The sequence below is a fragment of the Molothrus aeneus genome, chromosome 8 (genome assembly GCF_037042795.1).
Source record: "Molothrus aeneus isolate 106 chromosome 8, BPBGC_Maene_1.0, whole genome shotgun sequence".
NCBI lineage: Eukaryota > Metazoa > Chordata > Aves > Passeriformes > Icteridae > Molothrus > Molothrus aeneus.
In genome coordinates, this window is record NC_089653.1 from 24,446,476 (window position 1) to 24,469,097 (window position 22,622).

At 48.0% G+C, this 22,622-nt stretch overlaps 1 protein-coding gene across 1 annotated transcript; it reads right to left on the reverse strand.

The window, feature by feature from the left end:
* Nucleotides 1-526: 526 nt before the first annotated feature.
* ITPRIP (inositol 1,4,5-trisphosphate receptor interacting protein) lies at nucleotides 527-15,104 on the reverse strand. The gene is made up of 2 exons (XM_066554925.1): nucleotides 15,009-15,104; nucleotides 527-2,451 (listed from the first exon to the last, which is right to left on the reverse strand). Exon 2 carries the CDS (start codon nucleotides 2,436-2,438, stop codon nucleotides 789-791), a length of 1,650 nt encoding a protein of 549 aa, XP_066411022.1. The 5' UTR covers nucleotides 2,439-2,451; nucleotides 15,009-15,104; the 3' UTR covers nucleotides 527-788.
* Nucleotides 15,105-22,622: the final 7,518 nt, after the last annotated feature.

The following is a 22,622-nucleotide window of genomic DNA, read 5'->3' on the forward strand; positions in this document are numbered from 1 at the left end:
TTCATTGATCCATACAAAATGGGCAGGAATATAAACCACCAGCCATGTTACCATGGAAGACTCAAGTGAAATGGTCTGAAGACACAGACCCTGCTCTGCTACATCCTCCTCCCACAGGAGAAAAAAATGTGCAGGGGTATTTTTGAAGGACAGGACAAGCCATGTAAGTTACTGCTGCAAGTCCAATCAAGAAGGCTTTTTCTTCTTCTTCTTATTTTTTTTTAACTACAGTTCCCTTTTGAAGCTGTGCTTTATTTAAGGACCTCCATCCAGTCTAGACCTTGTGCATGACCCTCCTCCTCTCCACACCAGCATGTAGACTTATGTTGCACTTCCCATTGGTAAAAGAGCTCCTGCTGTCTGCAAGCAGACAGGCTCCTTTGATCCCAGGATCCTGTCTCTGATTCCCCCACCCTGTTCTTATCTGCCCCTTCTGAAGGAAATGAAGTATTTGGCCACCATCAGACCCCCACCCCCATTTGCATTGCAGGCATCTGAATAAATTACTTATATTTGTTGCTCACCACTGCTGTAGCATGATTGAGGCACAATAGAAAAAATATATTCTTAGCTGCATAAAACCAAGCACAGCAGTGGAACAGAAACTTACTTCACCACCACATCTTCCAGTTTCTCCCTATTCTCCCCCCCAAGCCTCTTCCTTTCAGCAGGAACCATGGCCCAGGACTGGTTCAGCTCCAGACAAGAAGCTCTACTGGCAAAGTCAGTTGTCTCCAGGAGGCTTCAGAAAGCTGCCCTCTGGACTTGTGCTTAGAGTTTGGCTTTGGTTAAAGGGGTTCCTTACGGATCCCATTGGTGTGTGCAAGGGGAATGTGCACTGTGTACTCATTTATCAGTGCAGACATGTTCCTGAGCATCTCGTGGAACGTGTCCACCATCTTCCTGTAGATGTCCCTGCGTAGCACAAAGGGACGGAAAAGGTTGAGAGGCTCAGCCCTCTGAAATATGATGGGGAAACCCAGCTCTGCTGGTACCTTCCCATTGCCAATAAAGAAGTGATAAAGCTTCTTTTCATGCAAACATTTCTCTAGGAATTTCAGCATGTCCTGTAGGCGGGCCTCCAGCTTTTCTGGGGCCCAGTCCTGGCTGGGACGTGCCTGCAGGAGATGCAGCAGCACTGTTTTCAGGTGGTAGTTGGTGAGCCCACTGGGCCCTGTGAGGCTGCACTGCTTCCCATGGAGGAAGGAGAGGATCTGAAGGCAGCTGACATGGCAGGCATTGGCAGGCAGTGTTTTGGAGACCAGCTGGATGAACCTCCTCTCATACACTGCAAAGGTGAGAAACCAGTGGGTGCTGGAGGGGACATCTGCTGCCAGGCTGCTCCGAGGGAAGTGGGAGATGAAGTAAACGTCAGAGTTCTCATACTGCACCACAGGGGTGAGGTTGAAGGCAATCGATTTCCCCGATTTAAATTTTATCTTCAGGGCTCCTGGCGAGTCCAGGAGGCTGAAGGAAAGGTCAAATTCATATTTGTGGGAGATTCTGTTCCAGGCCTTGGTGACGGCAATCTGGAACCACTTCATAACTTGGTCGGCATCCAGATATTGAGTATTTTTGAAGCACAGGAGGTCTTCCATCTCACTGCTGGGCCTGGTACTACTGACCTGGCTATGGAGGAGGCACAGCATATCTTCCCCTAGTTTAGTCTTGTCACAGATGCAACCCGTCTCATCCTCATCTGCCCTGCACACCTTGATAGTGCCATAACCTTGTTCATCTGGGGGAAAAGAGTCACCAGAGCACCAGGTCTGGCAGCGAAAGCAGTAAGGCTCCGGGGGAGCAAAAGGCACTATCAGATCACAGACGAAGGGTTTGCGCACTCTCCAGTTCTCATACATGCTCCCCACACCCATGCAATCTTCCACTTCCATGTCAGCATCCCGGTTACAGACGCTCCTCAAGGCCTCCAGCAGGTCATCTGCAAAGCCTTCCACCATCTCCCGCATCCTGGCCATGTCTCCGGTGGTACCCAGGATACGCTTCTCATAGAAGCTGGCCAGGACAGCCTTGTCGGGCAAGGCCACTCCTTTAAATGCTTTCCCCAGGACTGCCATGTCATCCTCTTCTCCTCCTATGTCCTGCCAGTTCCCTTCCTGGAAATCCTGCCTCCAGAGCTCGATCAGCAGGAAGATGACCATGGAAAGGGCAGTCCACATATCCCATCGGACCTTTTCCTCTTTGCTTTCCTCCACTACCACTGCAGCCTTTTCCAGAGCCTTCTGTGTGGCTTCCTGGTCTGCGATTTCCTGCTCCAAGCGCAACTGCTCCAGCCGCAGGCTCTCCTCCCGCTCCTTCATCTTCTGGATGATTTCCTCTGTGTTTTCAGGGACCGTGCCATTCTCCTTAGGGAAGAAGAGCGGGTGGTTGACAATAGCTGTGATCACCAGGAGGCACACCCGGAAGAGTCCCACGGGCATGGCAGTTCCTTCCCTGGAAGACAAAGAAAGGTGAAATGACCCATGATTTGGAATATATTCCCTAAAGTACAAAAATGAAAGAAACTCCCCACTGCAACAAGAACTTTGACATCCTTTCCAGCCTTGGAAAAAATGCTGGAATCTAGAAACCACTAAGTGCACACCCATTTCTGCAAGTTATCAACCAACTTCCCCAAGAGGCTTTATCAGCTGATGGTGAGGATGAAAGTGGCTCTTATCAAATGAACTTCGAAAAACAGAACTCTGAAGGCACTTCCTGCTGTCAACTCACTACGATGCTGTTGGGCAGTATGAAAGGGCATGTCCTTCCTTTGCCTCTCCTTTAAAATTCCCTGGACAGAAAAAGAAAGAAAGAAGCAGGCAGAACCTCCCCAGCTGTAAAAAGCAGGACTGGAAATGAGCACTGCTTTTCCTCAACCTAAAGTTAATATTTCAGATGTGGCAGTGGCATAGGCAGGTCTGTCCTGGCCACGTTCCATGTTAAGCATGTCTGAGAACCCACAGAGCCTGCCTGGATCAGGGCAACCTTTACTGCCCTGCTGGTGAGCTGCACCTGAGTGGGAACAAGCCTGCACAGTTTTGTGCTTCTAAGCAGGCATTACAGGCAAAGCTCCTCTTGCCTTTCAGCACCATCAGGATCAGGCTGTGGCAAACCCTCCTGGCCCCCAGGATGGCTCATGATGGCAGTTCCAGAAAAAGGACACAGACAGAGACTCTGCTAAAATGGAAAGGGTTTCCTTTAGCCCAGTGGTTCTAAAAGCATCAGGCTGCTTATTTTTGGTGCTTACTACACTACCGACCTGTAGTAGAACATCAGAATCTCATTTATGGCTTTGATCTAAGCCCTTAACAGCTGTGCTCGCAGCCAGCTCACTCCTATTTGCGGTGACTTCAACAAGGCTGTGAGCCCCATCCCAGCCACAGCCCCGTGTGTCACCCATTGCACAGACCCTTGGCATGACTGAGACCCCTAGGGTGTTCTGGAGTGGCTTTGTGTGGTTACTGGCTCTGCTGCTCCAACCCCACATTTAATAAAGTTTTCTGTGCCATGGGGCTCACAATGAAATGATTTAATTCCCAACTTTCTGGGACATGGTCCCATTGCCAGGGTCTCGGCCTGGTGGTGACAAGGCCTCCTAGAGGGCTGGGCCAGATGGTGCTCAGGCTAAAGCCTGGGCTGTCTCCTCCTAGCTGGCATTTTTGTTTCTGGAGGGCTGGCATCACTATCAAGAGCCCAAGTGCCTGCTCAGGGCAGTACAATCTGAAGTTGTCAGCCTTTGCTGTGACGTTGGAAGCTCAGCAGTCCCTCTTTCTAGCAAAATCACTTCTCAGTCCTAGCACAGGAAGATCAGAAGGACAAGATGGACATACAGGGATATTTCCTCTTCCAGCTGGGAAATTTTAGGATAGCTGCTTTAATGCCTCAAAAGTGCTTGAGAGAGAAGGGTTTCTGTTACAGAAATAAAGTCTACCAATAATATACTTCATCAATCAGACCAGAAATAGCAATCTCATTCCTAAGTAATGCTGCTGTGGGAATGAAGCTGTTTCACAGAGAGCCAAGAGATGGTGAGGCACTCTGTGTGCTCCAGGGGCTCAGGGCTGTAATTCCCACTCCCTGGAATAGTTCCTTCCTGGCTTGAACCCAGTGTGTTTTGGTGCCACGGCAATCCTGCTGTCCCAGCATCTGGGCAAATAGGAAAATATCTCTGGCAATCTCATTTATGCCTCCACAGGGCACACAATAAAGATAGATCCACCCCAGTGGACCTTGTTATTGTAACTGCACAACAAACTGCTGGTTTTGATTGCAGGAACCTGGATTTCCTCAATGTGAGCAGTTACTGTACATGGGAACTGTATCCTTCAGCACACAATTATCTTTGCTTATGAGAGGGCTGGGACTGGAATAACAAGGGGAGGGAACAGGATTGAGATGCATTGTCCAAGCAGCAAGAAAATTCACACAGTGCTCAGGATAATGCTCCATGCCCCTCCCTGTGTAACATTTACCAGCTACCCTTTTATTTTAGATCCTATGCACATGCATAGATGAATGTTCTTATGCAGACATTGCTCTGAAAGTAGTTTGTGGCCCTATCTTGTCCTTTTTTACATTTACATTAACTCTTTAATTCATCAGGCAATGAATTAAAGCTGAATTAATGCCCAAATCTGGGTGTTCCAGTTATTCTGTGAGCTCCACTCCTGGCCACATTTTAAAAATAAACTGGGGTCGCCCTGCACTGCAAAGGGCTTTATCAGTTTGCTGGGGCAGGGCAGGAAGTGCTGGTGAGTTCCTTTCCTTAGTGCTACCCTCTTGCAGACCACGTGTGCCTTCCAAGCTTAAAAATAACATGGCCAGGGGCCAGGTGCCTCCTTCTTGCAGTCTGGACCAGGATGACATCACTGCTCTGCTCTGCTCAACCACTGTCCCTGCAGATGAAATGTTCTATTGTTACCACATTATGTTTTACTGTTACCAGGTGTGTAAGGCTGAAAGAAGTCAGCTTCCTCAGGATCTTCTTTCTCATGCCCAGCTGCCCATGGTGACACTGCTGCCACAGGTTACCTGTCCCAAAGCTCTGCCAGCAGCAGGGGTTAGGCCAGACACCCCCAGGTCCATCAGTGGCTGGCTCAGCTGAATTCCCTGTGGATCACACTGACATTCTGGGATACCCCAGCTCATTTTGCAGCAACCTCTTCCTTCAGCAAGAGCTACAGGCATCAGCCTCTGGAAGCTGGAAGTGACAAGATCTTCAGATCACATTGATTTGCAAGAGGTCTGTCTGTTTTCAGCCCAGAGCCAGTTCTGCTGGTCAAAACTGCCCTTTTGCTACTGTAGCTACTCACTCCAGAAAATGAAGCCAAACATTAACCTCAGTTAAGGTTTAAGGTTAATGCTGCTCAGTGGCCAAAGTCAGTGGAGCCTGCCCTTGGCAGCAGCCAGGGTGGTACAGGCAGAGCATCCCCACACCTCTCAGACACAGCTTTCCTGGTGAATATGAAAGGCTCAATAATACAGGTGAAACCAGTAGCACTGCCTGCTACGGTGCTCCAGCATTCCCCATAACAAAGGCTGCTCTTTTCCCTTGCTTTTAACTTCAGCCCAAGCTATTTAAGTCTGATAAAAATATTTATGCCTGCTCAGGCTGAGACAGCTTTTGTGTGGGGAAGAGGGAGAGAGTCCAAACCTTTCCAAGCTTGAGACTAAGAAAGAGAAATGGCAATTTTTCAATCTATGCATCAAATTTAGCAATGTTTCCAATATGGAGGGGGGGGAACAAGGTATTCATAAGTTTTAAAATAGCAAGTTCTCAAAGCAATCTGCAACCTTTTCTCAATTTCTCACCCTGCCAGTTTTTTCCCATTTAGAGTATAAACAACATCTGGACTCAGTAACAGGCCTACATCCTACCTATCTTCTGCAGACCCTCTCGTGGCAGTCCTGGGGCTCCAAAACCCCCTACAGAGTGCTGTGGTCACAGGAAGGCCACTCCTGCCAGCAGCCAAAGCAGCCCTTGCTCTGCTCCCTGGGCCAGGTGAGAATGCAGAGACCCCTATTTTGTCCCATGGGCACAAAGCAGGGAAAGGTGCAGGAAGACCAAAGAAAGCTGCTTGGGAAATGAAGAAGGGCCAGGGTATGTGAAAACTCACTGTCTTGATGTGAAGCTGTCTCTGCTCACTGCCCAGCATGTGATGCTACTTGTTCAAACCTGCCTCTGGCACTAGAATTTGTTTCCTTCTGGGCTTTTCTGTGGCACTCACTGCTGCAGTGACTAGGGGCTTCACCAAGGTTAGGGTTAATGACCACTCTGCACAGCCCTGGGAAGTGAGGGGGCAGACACCACCCCATCCTCCAGCTGGGAGTGAGGTTTCAGAGAGATAAAAACAGCTGATCAGTCTGTTGTCTGATTACAAACAATCAGCTGCATCCTGCAGCACTTGGCATGTTCAAAGGGTCCACCAATGGTACCCACAGCCCTCCACCCTCAGCTCCCAGGCAGGGAGGGTCCCATCCTTTCAAACCTGAGGCTGCCTCCCCAGCTGGAGGATCCTGACCAGCTCCAGAGCAGGTCCTGGATGATGCAGGAAGCCCCAGGAGAGGAAAGGGAATGATACTGCTGCTGTCATGCAGTTCAGGTTGGTGCCTAGGCCAGCTCTCACCCTAGCTGATCTGAGAGCCCTGTGCTGCACAATTTACTGATGTTTGGCTTGCCTGGAGCACAGTTCCAGGGAGCACAGCATAAGGAAAGGGAAGCAGCACAGAAAGAAGCCTTCACAGAGCCAGGCAGCAGCAGCTCCACCTTCAGCTTCTTCTCCTCCTCACCTAGGAGCATCACAGAGCTCATACAGGGTTTGTGTGGACCAGCCTGAAGCAGCTGCTGCCCTGTGGCAATGTGTGCCCCTTCCCTGTCACAGGGGATTTCCCTGAGGGGCAGCCAAGTCCTTCATGGAGATGATGATGATGCTCAAAGTCACAACAATGTCCTGTCCCTTCCAGCTACATGTGCTTAGTTTCTAATGACCCTAAGCCTTCCTCACACCCTTTTCCATAGCAGCTTCAGAACCTTTTGCCTCCTGCTCAGCCTGGCAAAGGAAAGAAAGAGATTGCAGCTTGCCTCTGCAGGCTGCTCATGTGCTCTGAGCCCAGATAACCACCTTCTCTGAAGGGAATGTATTTCCCTTTCATTAACAGTGAACTTTCTTTACTAAGGAGTTCCTCATGCAGCTTTATTTTTTCAGCCATTTTATTCCTCTAAATTTTGAATCATGGTAAGCAAAACATGCTCTGGCTGGTGTTCAGCAATAAACCAGACAGGACTGAGCTGAAGCTTTGATTCTTAAATTGGAAAAAACCAAGTCAGGCCACTGAGTGCAGTTCAGTATTACACTGGAACACGCCAAGACATCACTTACAACACACTTGATTGCTTCCTGCAATCTGGCTGACAGAAAAGGCAGTGAATAGGTGGCTGCTACATTGTCTGTTGTTTTGGTAGGCTGCAAAAAAGAGGTATTTCAAGTAGTTAATAGAAAATACAGCTGGTTGGGAGGCATTTTTCATTGAAAGCTGCCAAATTTTTGAAACCAGAATTTTCATGGGAACAAATATGATTTCTGACTCTCTTATTGGGAAGGTTCTTGAGGTTTGCAAAGGACTGTGCTATTTGTTTTGACTGCAGAGACTAACAGGTCAAACCAGGCACTAAACCTGGGACTTTCTTACTGGGAAGAAGTGAACCTCAGTCTGAGGGGTTTCTGCCCAGCCCAGCTGTGCTTCCTCATGGTTGAGCTTCTGGGAGCTCTGTGATGCCTTCTCTTGCTGTACAACAGTGAAAAATTACCTTCTGGCCTTTGAGTGTTTAGCCTGAAAAAAGCTTCTGCTGCATATATGAAGGTCTAGTAAAGAATAAAAGTTTGCTGAAAGCCCTTAGTAATGCACCATATCCTTCTCCAATTTGCAAGTATCACTGCCACCTCTGCAGGTATTCACAGATATGATCCAGCTGCCACTGAAAGAAATAAGTTTATCTTAGTGGGGACTGCAAGGTCTGATTTCTAAGAAACTTGCACAATGACAGAGAAATGGGAATTACAGAGATGCATGTCAGTATTATTTTTATTGCCCAAAACTTGGACAGATGCAGTTTCTTAGACAACCCCACACTCACACAGCACAGTGCACCCAGGACAGGCTCTTGCTCTCCCATCTCCTGAGCAGAGTCAGCTGCAGCACAGATAGCCCAGACAGGAAAATAAGGCATAAAAATCCAATTCAGAGCCTGAGCAGCACCAGCTTGTGCTGTTTTTTCAGCCCCTATGAATTAAACTGTGTGCAGGACATCAGTGGGATGAGATCTCAACTGCACAGAACAGTACCAGCCACAGCAGCTCTAACTCATATTCTGACTTGTTTTTCAGCATTCAATTAGTGCTACAGACAAAGTACCAAATTCCAGCTGCCAGCACCATCACAGTTGGTTCAGCACAGACAAGTGGGACTGGGCTCTGTCTTTGGCTCTGTGGGGAGAGCCAAAGCCAAAAGCCTCAAGTGGGGAAGGACCAAATGTACCAATACATGAGGTGCAGGGGCCTGGATGTTGAGACTGGTAACACAACCACATTTAAAACCAGAACGAGCCAACTGGCCTGCACAGGACTACGGCAGTCAGGTATTGTGGAGCAACTGCCTTCCAAACCATGCCTGGAAGCCACACCCCAGATTAGCTGCTTGGCCACAGCACAGCAGCTGGACAAGGCCACTTGCCTGACAGCTATTGTTCTGCTGTTTGACTGAGAACATGAGCCTTTTGTAATATCCGTGGACATCCTGTCCCGGGCCTGCTGCAGTGCCAACGGGGTCAGTCGCGCAGCCCGCCTCGGACATCCTGCCCAACAGGTCTGCTGTGCACTTCTGGAAACAGTATTTTCCTCCTGGGGGTCACCAGATCAGGTATTTCCAAGGAAATGCTGATGCTCATCCTGTGTACAGGACTAGACAGCCCTCCCTTCCCACAGGCAGGCGGATTTGGGGGGAATAAGCACGTGAGGGGCACTGAGAGTGCTCTGGAAGCAGACACTGCTGTGCAGCCCCAGGTCCAAATGAGAGACTTTGTCAGCTTCTCTCCAAGCAGAGGAGAGCTTGACTGGCCCTAGGAAAGACAGGTAGTCTCTCTCTCTCCTGTCCTGTCATGTACTGCCTTTGCCATCAGGAAGCTTTTTCTCAGGCCTTGTTAAGTCTCCCTTATTACAGTTTGAACCCCCTAACATTCCAGTGCCCGCTGTGGGTACAAGTAGGATGGATTCTTTGTTTTCTTCTTGCAGTAGCACTCAGGATGTTCAGAGGCACTCCTGTCCTGTCTCAGCTCTCACTGTACACAGGTGCATTTACAAGCTGTTGCCATAAAATCCCACAGTCCCCCTTACCCCAAAGCCTAGACAGTACAAAGTATTTTTCCTGGCTCAAAGGGAGCTATTTGCCTTTTAGGGCTCTTTTCCAAAACCCAAAGAGATGTGGCACGTGTCAGATTTTCAGTTTTATGATCAAGTGGGGATTTATTGGGCCCATTTCTAAGTCATTGTTTCTCAGTGCATACAGGTATCATGCCACTAATCAAAACACTAATCAAAACACTAATCAAAACATGATCCTCTTCCTGCCCCAGGAGCCAGTAGCCACCATTAAAGGCAGCTTTAACAAGTAATGAGTAACGCAGAGACACCTCATGTCCCCAAAGCACTCACTGTTTACTCCTTGCAAGGCTGGACCCAAGAGAGGGTGCCCATGGAGACCAGGAGACAGCCAACAGCATGAGGAATGTGTTACTCAGCATCCTGCTCATTGCCTGAATGTGTTTTTATTGCTTTTTGACTATGCAAGCCAGCTCAGCTCTCGTTAGCAAGCAGGACATATGCAGTCTGTGGATTGCCTTGGGTTCCCCCTGCTATGGCCAAGAAGGGGTTTTACAAATTGGAACACAGTGTTGGCTGCAGGAGAGGCAGGAGGGCAAAGGTAGGAGTGTGTATGTTATGTGACTCCCACCCAATATTGAGCTGTTGTAGTAGGGCCACAGCCAGGAACAGCTTGTGTTTTTAAGCCAAATAAATTTTGTTTGGTTTTGTCTGTTAATAGTGAGGAAAACAACTGGAGTAAACCAAACTTTTGTGGGTTTTGTTGGTTTTGGGTTCCTTTTTTTTAAGAGGAGAAAAGACACAGGCAAAGAAAAAACCCCTTAGCTTATCACCCTTACCAGCACCCTCCTCCTCCAACCCAACATGATGGGAGCCTGGGCAATAGTTGGTCATTCCCTTGCACAATCCTTCATCAGCATGGATGGACAAACACCCCTGCTGCTCCACCAAAAGCCTGAGAGTGTCAACCACAATGGATGGAGCAGTGTCACTGCACAGATCCTCTCTGGCCTCCACATGGTGCTCATGCTGGGCCCTGCTCTGGCTGTCACCCCCTCAGCCACACAACAGCTCCTTGCACGTGAGGCAGCCATGGCTCATGGGTCCCACCTGGCAGTCACCTCAGGGAGAGGTGCTGAGTAGAGAAAGAGATCAATTGACAAGATGTTTGTTTAAATCTGCCCTCCTTTTCCCCGCTTAATGCTCAGCAAGGTGGAAAAACCCCTCACCAGTGTAGTTAAATCAGGCAGTGGCTACTCTGGCTCTCCTCATCCTGTGGTAAGAATATGCATCCTTGTACATTCAACTTAATTGTGCACCCACTGGAACAAATGCTTTGGTATTAAAATACTTGGTGGAAGCATTATCAGAAAGTTGATTTCCCAGCAGGGATACAGCACTCCAGCACATCTCAGAAGAGCACATGTGGATGTTGGCAGGCTACAGACATGACTTGCAGAGTGATTACGTTTTACATGTGAAACTATGAAGTCCCATTTCAGTCATGAACAATGAGCACTTACATATTACAGACAGTGGAAAGCACAGCAGTCACCAGACACTTCCACACTGAGACACTGAACAAACAAAACAGCAAAAAGAAATTATCATCTTGGGTTGGGAATTTGGCTAATCTGAGATCTACTCCATCACAGTCTTGACTCAGTGACCAAGCCACACTCATAGCTCAGGAAACCTGCAGGCCCAAGTATCTGCTTAAACAGGACCCAAAACCACTGGATGGGATTGAAGGTTTGTGTGATATTGGACCATTGTTTTGCTAACTAGTCACTGCTGTTTGTATTCAAACAATAGGGAAAGAACTGTATTTAAAAGCTGGCTATTGTTGCCAAAACGTCACCACAGAAATCAAAAGCAATGCTTTATTCTGTTGCCTGAAATTCCAGCTTTTTTTTTTTAACACAATATAGTTCTTTAAATAAACTAAAAAACAAAACACAACCCAACGGACTGTGAAAGCCCCTGCAGGGATGGGTAGAGGGTGTGGAAGGAAGAGAGAACAAAAGCACTTTTACTGCATTGCCCCATTTCCTTGCCCCTCACCAAGATGACTCTCTGATCTAAGCAGAGACACTGTGCATTGCACACAGCCTCTGAGGAAGAATCAAACTCTCTTACTTCATTACCTAATGACTCTAGAAAAGATCAGGAGAAACAACACAAATGCTTTGGGAAGCAGAAATCCCAGTCTTGGCTCACTTGCCATAAACCTAAAAACTGCCAATGCAGACGCATGCACAAAAATATGTTGGCTGCAGAGTACTTCTGGCTAATCCTGCTCTTCAAAATGAGTTTGAATAAATAAAAAGCAGCAGAAGAAAGCAAAGTCATACAAGAAAACAAACTGCCCCACTTCCCTACAATATTTCCATGAAGCTCGTCCTTTCAGCACCCATGGCCACCAACCCAGAGCCATTTTCACCCAAGGGAACGACTCAGAGACAGCCTATTGCCACATGCACTCATATTTAATAATTTTCAGGTGCTCTCTGCTCAGTCCTCTCTTCTTACCAAGAAAAGGAAACATCTCTAAGCTCTTTGTTTTGCTGAAGAATTTGTAAACTGAATGCTGGGAAGAAAAACTCTACAAAGACTCAAGGGGAAAGGAGCGATGTAACTTGCAGCGCTGCAGCAGAAATATCAAACACACATATATTAAGGTTGTGAAGCCACGTGGTTTTCATTTGGGATGTGTGGGGTGAGCACATACGGTTGCTTTCTTTATACCCTAAGCACAACAAAGGAAGGCTTTGTTTGAAAGCCAAGGGACAGCCTCTCACTTAAAGGCTGAGTTACAACGTAATGGGAGCTGTGAGTCATAGCTGGGGCCCCTGCTCACAGGCACAAACCCCCCTCTGCTGCAGCAGGCAAGGAGCTCGGCAAGGAGCTCGGCCTCCAGCTCCACATAAGAGACCCAAAGAGTCCAGGACTAGCAGCAAACACAGGGCAGAGTGAGAGCACGTGTTGTGGATGCCTTAGCACACAAACACATCCCTTTCAGTCAACATTTCTGCTGTAACTCTGTCAGAGCATGAGATCACAGCCCTGCACCTCTTCCAAAAGCACAATGCAGCTATGAGTCAACAGGAAGGTGGGATAAACATAATCCAAGCACCTTCAGACCATCTTTTGATTTTGGTTGCAGAAGAGCATGGCCATGATTCTTGGACTGAGCATAGCTAGGTGGGAGCTGAGCAAAGTAGCTCACTAGTTGGGACCACACTAGAGCTCTGTCCTTAAGTCACCTACTGTGCCAGATAATTTGTGTCATTGTGTGTTACAGGAGGAGAGTCAACTGATGGATTCCAGCTACCCAAAATAAAGACATCCCTTCCATTCTTGTCCCTGCAAGACTGGAAGATAAGGGCAAGTTTAATTACCATGAATGAGTTCCAGTTTGCAGTGCAGAGGTGTCTGTGTGCTGCTGAAACTTCAAGTATTTTCCCTCACATTTCCAATAGTCCCAATGTATTTGGTTGCTAAATCCCCAAAGGGCTTTAGAAATAAAATTCTCCTCTGAAACCAGTGGCAGATAGGCACCTGAACATCCAGGAGGAAACAGATTAGGATTGAAGCATTCTGGGTGCAGATACAGAACACCAAGCCCCTCTGAGAAGCATTATAGTGTGAATATCAAGTGTGACATTTTAAGCTTGAGAACATCTCCTTAGCTCTGCCTCGGGTACGTGTTAACACTCTACCGGAGCTTAAAAAATAGGAGGAAAAAGAGGTCTGAAAAAGCCATAGAATTTCTTCCCTCTGCCTACATGCATGGCTTACACTGTGCCTCGATGATTTCTGGCAAGTCTCTGTTTACTTTGTTCTGAAAAGCTTCCAGCAAATCTCTGCCTCCCAAGGCAGTCTAGACTACTGCTTAGCTGCCCCTACCTGCAGGAAAGTCTCCTTATCACTGCATGTGCTTTCTCCAAAACAAGCTGTTTGGATCCCTGCTGGGATCCTGGCACAGGCAGGTGGTATCTTGTCTTAGGGAGCTTCTCTACCTCCTTGAAACAGCGTGGGAACCATCTGCTCCCATTCCTCATTAGGTGCTCACGACTCACCACCAAATCCTCTGCAACTTGGAAGAGCTGAAAGCAAGGCACTCTTAAGCTGATTTACATTGGTTTTTCTGGGTCTTACCACAAATTCTGTCTTTTCAATGGCAAGCACCCACCATCCCCAGAGGCAACCCAGGGAAAGAAGAGCTGAACCACAGAGGTGGCTCAGCTCACACCTTATAACTCATGTCCCTTTTCCTACTCAGGCACAAGAGCCTTCTCTACGTGCTCTTCCCCTGGTTTCAAAAGTGAAGGAACAGTAACAGTTTTCCTTTGCCAGGCAACCAGAATAACCCAATAAGTCCTGCTAGACTGTGCCTAGCAGGGCTTAAAGTCTGCACCAGCTGGCTGCAATGGTCCTCATCCTTGCCAATACCATGCTTGGTTTTTCTGAGCCACATACATGGCAGTGGGATGTATCAGATGTTTTCCATATACCTGCTGAAAAAGCATCTCTGCCTTGAGGCAAATATTGCTGATACAAATAATGTGCTAGATCAGCCAGAAAAACCTGCCTCTGGAGGAGGGATAATAATGAAACATGGTGAATGGAAAGGAAAAAGAGAAAGAGCTTCATTTACACACAGGAGAATGGCAGCGGGCCAGCTCTCACAGCTTTGATCGGGGCTGGCTGGAGGAGCATGCCAGGGAACTCTCTGAGCTGAGCTTTGCTAGAGCAGAGCAGCTGTTTGAACTCTGTGATGGGAAAAAGGGGACAGACACCACCCAACACAGATCCAGAATAAGTAAGTAAAAAAAAAAAAAAAAATCATGTGGAGTGCATGAGCTAACAGGTACTCAGAGCTGTAGCAGGACATTGTGGCAGCCAGGAGTGCTGCTCTGGCAGCTCCCTCTGTCATCAGCTCCAGCTCTTGCCCTCCCACCACTGCTGCCCGTACAGCCTCCTGTCACACACTTGCAGAGCAGCACTGCCACACATCTTGGTTTCACCCAGTTCTCCTTTCAGTGTGTTTTTAGGGGTTTTCATACAAACATGAAATCTCTACACGTCGCTGGCTTGTGAAAGCACTATTTCCCTTTGTCTGCCTCTGCTGTCACCCTTGATCATCTGAAGTTGTCCAGGCACTTCCAGGCATCTGCTCTCCCTCTAACACTTAGAAGAGGGGAATTCCAGTACTTTCCCAGTCTGGTTAAGGTACTTTTGGCAAGTTCTCCTCTGCAGCAGAAAATGGATCAGTAACTGATGTCAGCAAAGCTTTGGACCCTTTTGTTCCCCTCTGCCATCACTCTCTGACTAGATCTCAACTGTACCAAGCAGTCAGATAGGACCAATTTTATATTGAAAGTCCAAAAGGGAGAAGCTGTTACCACTGATCTTCCACATTTCCAAATTAAACCTTTACAACACTGCTACTTTAGCTTTGCAAGAAGCTGTCTGTACCTCACTGCTGGGAAGATTTCTAAAATATGAGCCACACCAATTTCCTTTCAGCATTTCTGCTGCAAGGCTCAAGATATCCTAGTGAGAGCCCATCAAGAAGCTTTTTTAAATCACATCAAATCTGGAAGGAAGAATGACCCCTGGAGCACTTACCTGCTACACAGCTTTGCAGGTGCTCATTAAACTTCACATTACTACAATCACTGTGATGCAGAGAAGACTAAATTCAGTCACCCGCCACTGAAGCACAGCCAGGAAGTCTGCAAAACACAGAGAATGAATGAGGAAGTGCAGGCAGAAGGTGGGTACATAATGCAGTTATCTAAATTATGGATTGATTAAAAGAGAGATTAACTCACCCCTTTACCTAATAAAATGATCATAAAAGCTCAAGAGACCAGGAATAATCCGTTTGAAGTGATCAGGGGAGAGTTAAAATGCTGCTTCTCCCATGGGTGTCAGCAAGCAAGGACTTCCCTCCTCTGACTCCATCCTCACCCACCAGCACTCTCCTTTTAAAATGGATTAGGGTCAGATGAGCAGCTGCATAAGTGCAAGGGCTGGGACAGTTTTGTCTGGGATTGGTTTGTCTAGAAAAGGCATCTAGCTTCTGTAAGCAGCTTGTAAGGTAGAAATACTTGCTCGGGGAGTTGGGTTTACAGAGCTAATGGAGAAACAGAAAACAGAAGAGGCAGGAAGCAAGGGTAAGAGCACAGGAAGATGTGAAACACAGAACCGCAAAAGATAAACTACAATATTTTAGGATAGAGAAGTGAAGAAATTTTATATGCAACAGGAAACAACCAGGAGGAGAAGAAGACCAAACAAGCTGGTTGCAGGCAGAGAACAGAGACATTCTTCTTCCCCAGCTGCACACAAATGGGCTGGGGAGGAGGAATGCACCTCCCTCATTTCCAGCTACCACCACTTCAAACTTTCCCACTGTCCTCGTCCAAAGCCTGATGAAACGATCAGTGTGGGCTGATCAGAGCCTGAAGCCCATTTTAAGGGCTCAGCATTAGCTTGACGCATCCTTGCTCTCTTGAACTCCTTCAGTTCCTCCCACGTACCTGCTTTGACCAGACAGTGTGTACAGTTTCACTTCTCTGTTTCTGTCTTCCACTGTGAGGCCAAACTGGGCAAATGGGCTCTGCCCAGCCCTCCCATCTTGCAGGGCTGCTGGTGCCTCTGCTCAACTGGTATGCCACAACACCACCAGCAGCAGCACAGACTGCTGAGCACAGGAGAAAGACACCCCAAGCCCCAAAGGTCTGGATCTGCACTGTAATATCCCAGTGGATATTTGTAAACCCTCAGGGCCTGCAATGTCTGGTCTCATGGTGGCTCAGGGCCAGTGAGGTAGAGCAGGTGTGTCTGCTTGGAGGAAAGGAGCTATTAAATGCTGGGCAGGAACTGCTTCTATGGGACATACAATTCATTTGTTAAGATAATTTTTAAATCTCAAAAGAGAGAGTTTTAGTTAGGGTCTCCCTCAACTTTGTTTGTAGTTGTTGGAGAGACCTTGACTAAGCCTTATGGGTTAGTCAAGGTCTGGAAGGCCAAAATGATGTCTCTCCAGAGCCTCCAGGCTGAGCAACTCTCTCAGCTTGTTTTGATAGGAGAGGTGCTGCAGCACTGTAATCATCTTTGTGGCCTCCTTTGTACTTGCTCCAAGAGTTCCATGTCCTTCCTGTGCTGAGAACCCCAGAGAAGGATGCAGCACTGTGGGTAGAGTCTCAACAGAGTGGAGTAGAGGGGCAGAATCCCCTCCCTGACCTGATGGCCATGCTGCTTTGGATGCAGCCCAGGACATGTTTGGCTTCCTGAGCTGTGGACACACATTGCTGCATTGGTCCAGTTTTTCATTCAGAGAGACCCAAAGTCATTCTCCACAGGGCTGTTCTCAAGTTCTCCCAGTCTGTCCTCATGTCTGGGGTTGCCCCAAACCAGGTGCAGCATCTTGCACTTGGCCTTGTTGAATTTCTGAGACTCTTGTGGGCCCACCTCTCCAGCTTGTCCAGGTCTCCCTGGATGCCATCCCTTCCCTCTGTTGTGCCAACAGCACCACTCAGCTGCGTGTCATCTGCCAAGCTGCTGAGGGGGCACTTGATCTCACTATGCCACTGATCCAGGTACTAAAGGCACCAGTCCCTGAGGGACACAACTGGCTTTCACCTGGACAGAGAGCTGATGACCACAACGCTCTGGATGTGTCCATCCAGCCAAATCCTGATCCACTGAACAGTCAACCCTTCCAATTAACTTCTCTCCAATTTGGAGATGAGGATATCATATGGAATCACGTCAAAGGTCTTACAAAAGTCTAGATATTTTCTGTCTTCTCTTGACAAACATTGCAGTCACTCCATCATAGAAGGCCACCAGATTGGTTAGGCATGATTTGCCCTCAGTCAAGGCATGCTGGGCTACCTCAAATCACCTCCTTTTCTTGCATAAGCCTTCTTAACACTGCTTCCATGAGGAAGTCTGAGCAGCCCAGCACAATGTTTGTTTTGAGCCAGCCCTATATGAGAGCCTCCTCTCCTTGACAGAAATGAAAGCTGTCCTTGCTCCAGCAAAGCTCAGCAGCTGATCTGGCCTTCAGGTCATGGCAGTAAAACCTGTTTGTTTGCTGCTGGTCAAGGTTGGCTCAGCCAGCTTTGCATGGCCCACGTGTGTTTAAGAATAAACAAGCTAAAAACAGAGTCTTGCTGCAGCTACACCCCAGGCCAGCTCTCCAGCCCTCAAGCTGCTTGAAGGTTGGCCACCTGCCTCCCTGCCCGCCCCAAGGAGTGAGCAGGCAGAAAGTTTTGCTTACACAGCTGAGCCCACATCCCTGCAAAACCTGGAATTCATGGCTGGGCACATGACAGTGCTGCCCATGCACACCCTGGCCACGTTCTCTCCCTCTAGCCTGGAAACCAGAGTCTCTACCTCTCTCCGCCACCCAACAATTACAAGTGCTGATGGAAAATATGCTGCCTGGCAGCAAACCTGCTTTTTCCCCAGTATAAATGGACTGGAATAACACTTGGGAGAGAAAAAGCTGGCCCACCCAACAGTCCATTTTAAAGAGGATCTAAAAGAACAAGCCAGAAACTTTTTTCAGCTTCCTTTTCCATTGCACCATTGCTGTGGATTGCAATTGCAATTCTGCAAAGCAGAGTGAGCAGGACAGGACAGCACAGGACAGCAGGGAGACTCATACAGGCTCTTCATGGAGCTCATATACTGTGTTAATTCATTTGCAGGCAAGCTCAAGATACTGAAATCACAGTCAACAGGTAGACAGCTGTAAAAGCCAGACTAAAATTGTCCTTTGGAAAGCCATATCATTTTACTTAAAAAACAAACTCAGAAATTAGTTGGATCAGTTTGTGAAACAGCAGTGTTAGGTTTCTGTGGATCAGGTTCCTTTCCCATGTTAGTCATTGCCATGCAAGAAGAATCACAAGCCCTGGCATCCCTCTGAGACATCATGCAGAGACATCCAGGAGCCCTTATTGCCATGGATAGCACCAACAAAAACACAAAACAGGAGCAGGACGTGCAGCTTTTGGCTGCCCTAGTCATCAGATGGCCCAAATCAATTATTCAGGAAAACCAAATTCCTCAGTCACTGACCAGGGCTATTTAGTCTGACTTGAGGGGGAAAAGAAGTGTTTAGAAAAAAAAAAAAAAAAGCTGTTCTTAGTATATAGTAATACTCCGAGCAACAAAAAGAGAAAGACAGGTGAGGGGTCGCCACCTGAGCTCTTGATAAATAAGTTCAGTGCCTCTGGTGTGCACAGGACGCTTTTTCCTTGCAGATGCCACTGATGTGGACACAGATAGATCACTGAGTCCTGTACACACAAGTCATGCAAGCAAAAAATAGTGTCATCTACAGCTGGGAGCCAAGAAGCCCTCAGGATTGGCCCCAGTACTCATACTCTTCTCTGAATTTGGGAAATCAATTACCTTTCTCCACATCTGTGGCAATCACACTTAATATGTGCAGTTCCCATGTGAGAGCAGCATGAAGCATCTATTGTGCTGAAAACAAAGTTGAAGAGAAGGCTTGAAGCTTTTATTCCTAATTTGTATGCTCTGCTTTTGTTCGAGGACTGAGAGAACCCCTTTCACTTATACTGAGGAAAATCTGACTTTAAAAGCAGATGGCTATGAAGGTAGCCAGAATCACTTTAGTCAGAGCTGCAGAAGAGCATTACCATCATCACCAAACCAAACTAAAAAACCTCACACAACACAATATGCTGCACTACAGCAGCTCTCCTGTCCAAGTTCTGTTTCCATGGTGGCTCAGGTCCTTGCCTGGCAGCTCATGGCAAACACTTGTGCCTGAAGGACACGCACAGGCTATGGGTGAGGCCTGCAGCCCTCATTAAAAACATATGAATAGTAATGTTCACTCAGAGACACTTCTCATCTTGCCTATTTTCCTGAAGGATTTTAGCATGGCAGTTCCCAAGAGAACTGCTTTGGTGGGAGCCTGCCAAGCTGAAGAAGCAAAGACCTGTAAAGCTCACGTTCTGCACATCAGTTTTACAGCCCATTGCCTGCCACTATCACAGTCCTGGCTCACTCTGCTTTGAGCTACAAATACCTGCTGGCCACCTTCAGAAACATGCCTACACACACGAAGAGCAGCTCTACTGAAAGTACCCCTCCAGCTCCCCTGAAAGCTTCACTCCTTCTCTCTGTGCTCTTTAGTGAGATGTTGTGTATCAGAAGAAAGAAGTTTTAAACCCATGCCGTGTAACACTGAACACGCAGCGAGGTTCAGTGAAGCATTTTGCATGGACTGTACATGTCCGAGGTCAGCGCTGGCCCCAGGACACCACGGGCTGTGTCACCAGCAAAGGGCGATGGCCGAGAGGTCTCTGCTCACTCGGCTCGGTCCCGCCGAGTCCCCGAGGGGCTGCGGCCGCTCTCCCGCCGCCCGGCGCGTCCGGCTCCCGCCTGGGCTGCAGGGAGAGGGATGCCCAAAGCTCTGCAGAACTTTGGTGGGCGCAGTACCCCCTCCCAGAGGCCCGACCCTGCTGGTGCCCCACTACCCACCGAGACGGAGAGCACGCACAAAACAAAAGTTACCCCGTCAGGAGAACCGGGGGACAGCCACACCGACGCGACCCGCCGCGGGCAGCCCGCACGGCCGCTCTGTCCGACCCGCATCCCCCGCACCCCCGGGGCCCCGCACAGACTTACCAGGCCGGGCCGGGCCGGGCCGGGCCGGGCCGGGTCGGCGGCCCCGCTCCGGGCGCTCCGCGCACTCCGGCGCTGTCGGCGCGGCTCCGGCTCCGGCTCCGCGCGGCTCGGGGCAGAGCCCGCCCCGCCCGCGCTGCCGCTGCTCTCTGGTTCGCTGCTTCTCTCCTCCTTCAAGCCACCCCCGCCAGCCCTAGGAGCCGAGCCGTGCCCCGGCGGGCGGCAGCGAGCCGTCTGATCTCCCCCTCGGCTCCCCCATGAGCTTCCCAGATGGTGCTGGACCGCGGGCACGGCGGACGGAGAGGAAATGCGCTCATCTTGCTTCTCGGATGTGTTCTGACCTCCTGGTGGTCGTGCCTGAAAGTCAGGAAAGCAGTTGAAACGCGGAACCTCGTGTGCTGTTCTTATCAAAGCAAAGGAGTAGATCTCGGAACTGCTGACCCATTTTCGTCCTCCAAGCTGGCACAAGTAAAAAGCTGTGGAGCTGCTAACATCCTTCCCCAGAAGTGGCCCAGAAGTGGTACTAGTTTCTCTAGAATCATTGTGTATCCTGAGTTGGAGAGGACCCACAGGGTCAACTCCTGGCCCTGCACATGACAACCCCACCATGTTCCTGACAGTTTGTCCGAATGCTTTTTGAATTCCGACAGGCTCGGTCCTAGTAGGAATGAGGGAACTGAGGCACAGCAAGTGTTAGCTAATGATCGGGGCCACAGTAAAAGATTTTTGAAAGTGTTTTTAAACACTACCCTCATTCTAGAGTTAAAGGCCATCTTCTTGTATTTCTCACAAAAATAATTTTCTCAACAACTGTCAGTTTCACAGGAAGCTTAAGGGCACGAGCATAGTAACATCTATGTGACTTAGGGAACTATATCGTACCCCTCCTCTTTCCACAGCATTGCAACAACTGGTTTATATTACTACTGCTCTGGCATGTTGCATGTTCTCCACCACCACTGCTTTGATTGTTTTTAAGCTCAGATGGTGGACATATGCGGTGGTGGGTGACAGTCTGTGTTTTATGTTGCACTAAGACTTTGCACTATCACAAAGGCACCAGGCAAATGTGGTGGAACAGATTTGTTCTGAAGCTGGCTAGCTCATGAGTGATGTTAAGTCATCTTGTTCTTTGTATTTCCTGAAGTGCTTGTCGAATTAAGTAACAGTTTTAATGTTGTTCCAAAGGTTTGTGATTGTAATTGTGTATACAGGCATTATTTCCTTAGTGTCCAAATCAAGTTTATTCAGTTTTATTAGCAACCTGGGTGTTATTAGTACATTCCTTCCTCATATGCCCTAATCTATGGAAATATCTCTAGCAAGAGCAGTACTGGAATCTCCCTGCTTCCCTGCTGCAGGACCCAGCCTGTCTGATGCATTGTTTATTTCCCCTGGGAACTTCAGAGCAGCAGGAGGAGAGAAAGCAGCTCCTTTGCCTGAATCACAGCTATTCATCACCCATTTCCTCACCCAGAGGAAAACATCTATTGAATATCACCCACATAAAGCCCAATAAGGTGGAAATTACTGATTCTGAATGTGTATCTGTATGGATATACACATTGGACAATACAAATCACTATAGGTTACAGTGGCTATAATTTATATGTATCTGCAAAATTTCTCTGGGATACAGGGAAAAGACCTGAACATTTTTCACAGGAAGGCTCACATCTCAGCAGATTATATTACATACCCACCATCCTAGATTCAGGATCTACTTTCTGTGCCACCTAAGATGGTATAAAATTATTATAACAATGCAATACACATAAATGGAAAACTCAAACCAAGACACATTCATTTGATTTGTGTTAGGGGGCTTTTGATGCAGTTCAGCAGTCTGAAAGAGGGAAAGCTAGAAGCAACTGACAACTCTAGGACATGATTCATTGTTTGAGTATTGCTGCACTGCAGAAGGCTTGAGATCATTATCTTGCTAAAGGTAGTAATTTATTTGATAATGAGCCAAGCTCCGCTAACCTCACTCACATGCTGGGAAGGACCTGAAACTGCAAGCAGTGGAGTTACAGTACCATAGTTCTTCACACACTGGGACTTAACTGTGGCTCTGTGACGTGGCTACTACTGCAGCAGAAATTAGATATAATAATACTACTTCTAAAATAGTAAGATCCCATCAGCAGGTGCAGGACAAGAGCAGGATTTGGGCTGAGACTCAAATTTTAGGTACCTTTCCCAGCTGCTTTCGGATACGTTAGATGATTGACAATTTAGTCTTTCCACTGGTATTTCTAATTCATTACAAAACCATCAATAGTTCCTTAAACTATTAAAAACAGTAAATAAAAAAATCAAAGAATACTGGAGACAACCTCGAGCCTGGAGTACATAGGGGGATTACATTAACACTTCACAGAGAGAAAGCAGGAGTGATAATCTTGCAGTTGTCAGGCCTTGCTGGGGCCCACCCTCGTGTAAGCCTGAAGGAGACTGCAGCAGTGTGGAAGGGGCTAACAGTGGTCCTGTTAGCTAAAGGAGCAAGAAGAAGCTGAGAAGTAAGAAGAAGCTGATAAGGAGCTCTCTCCAAGGCTGTAA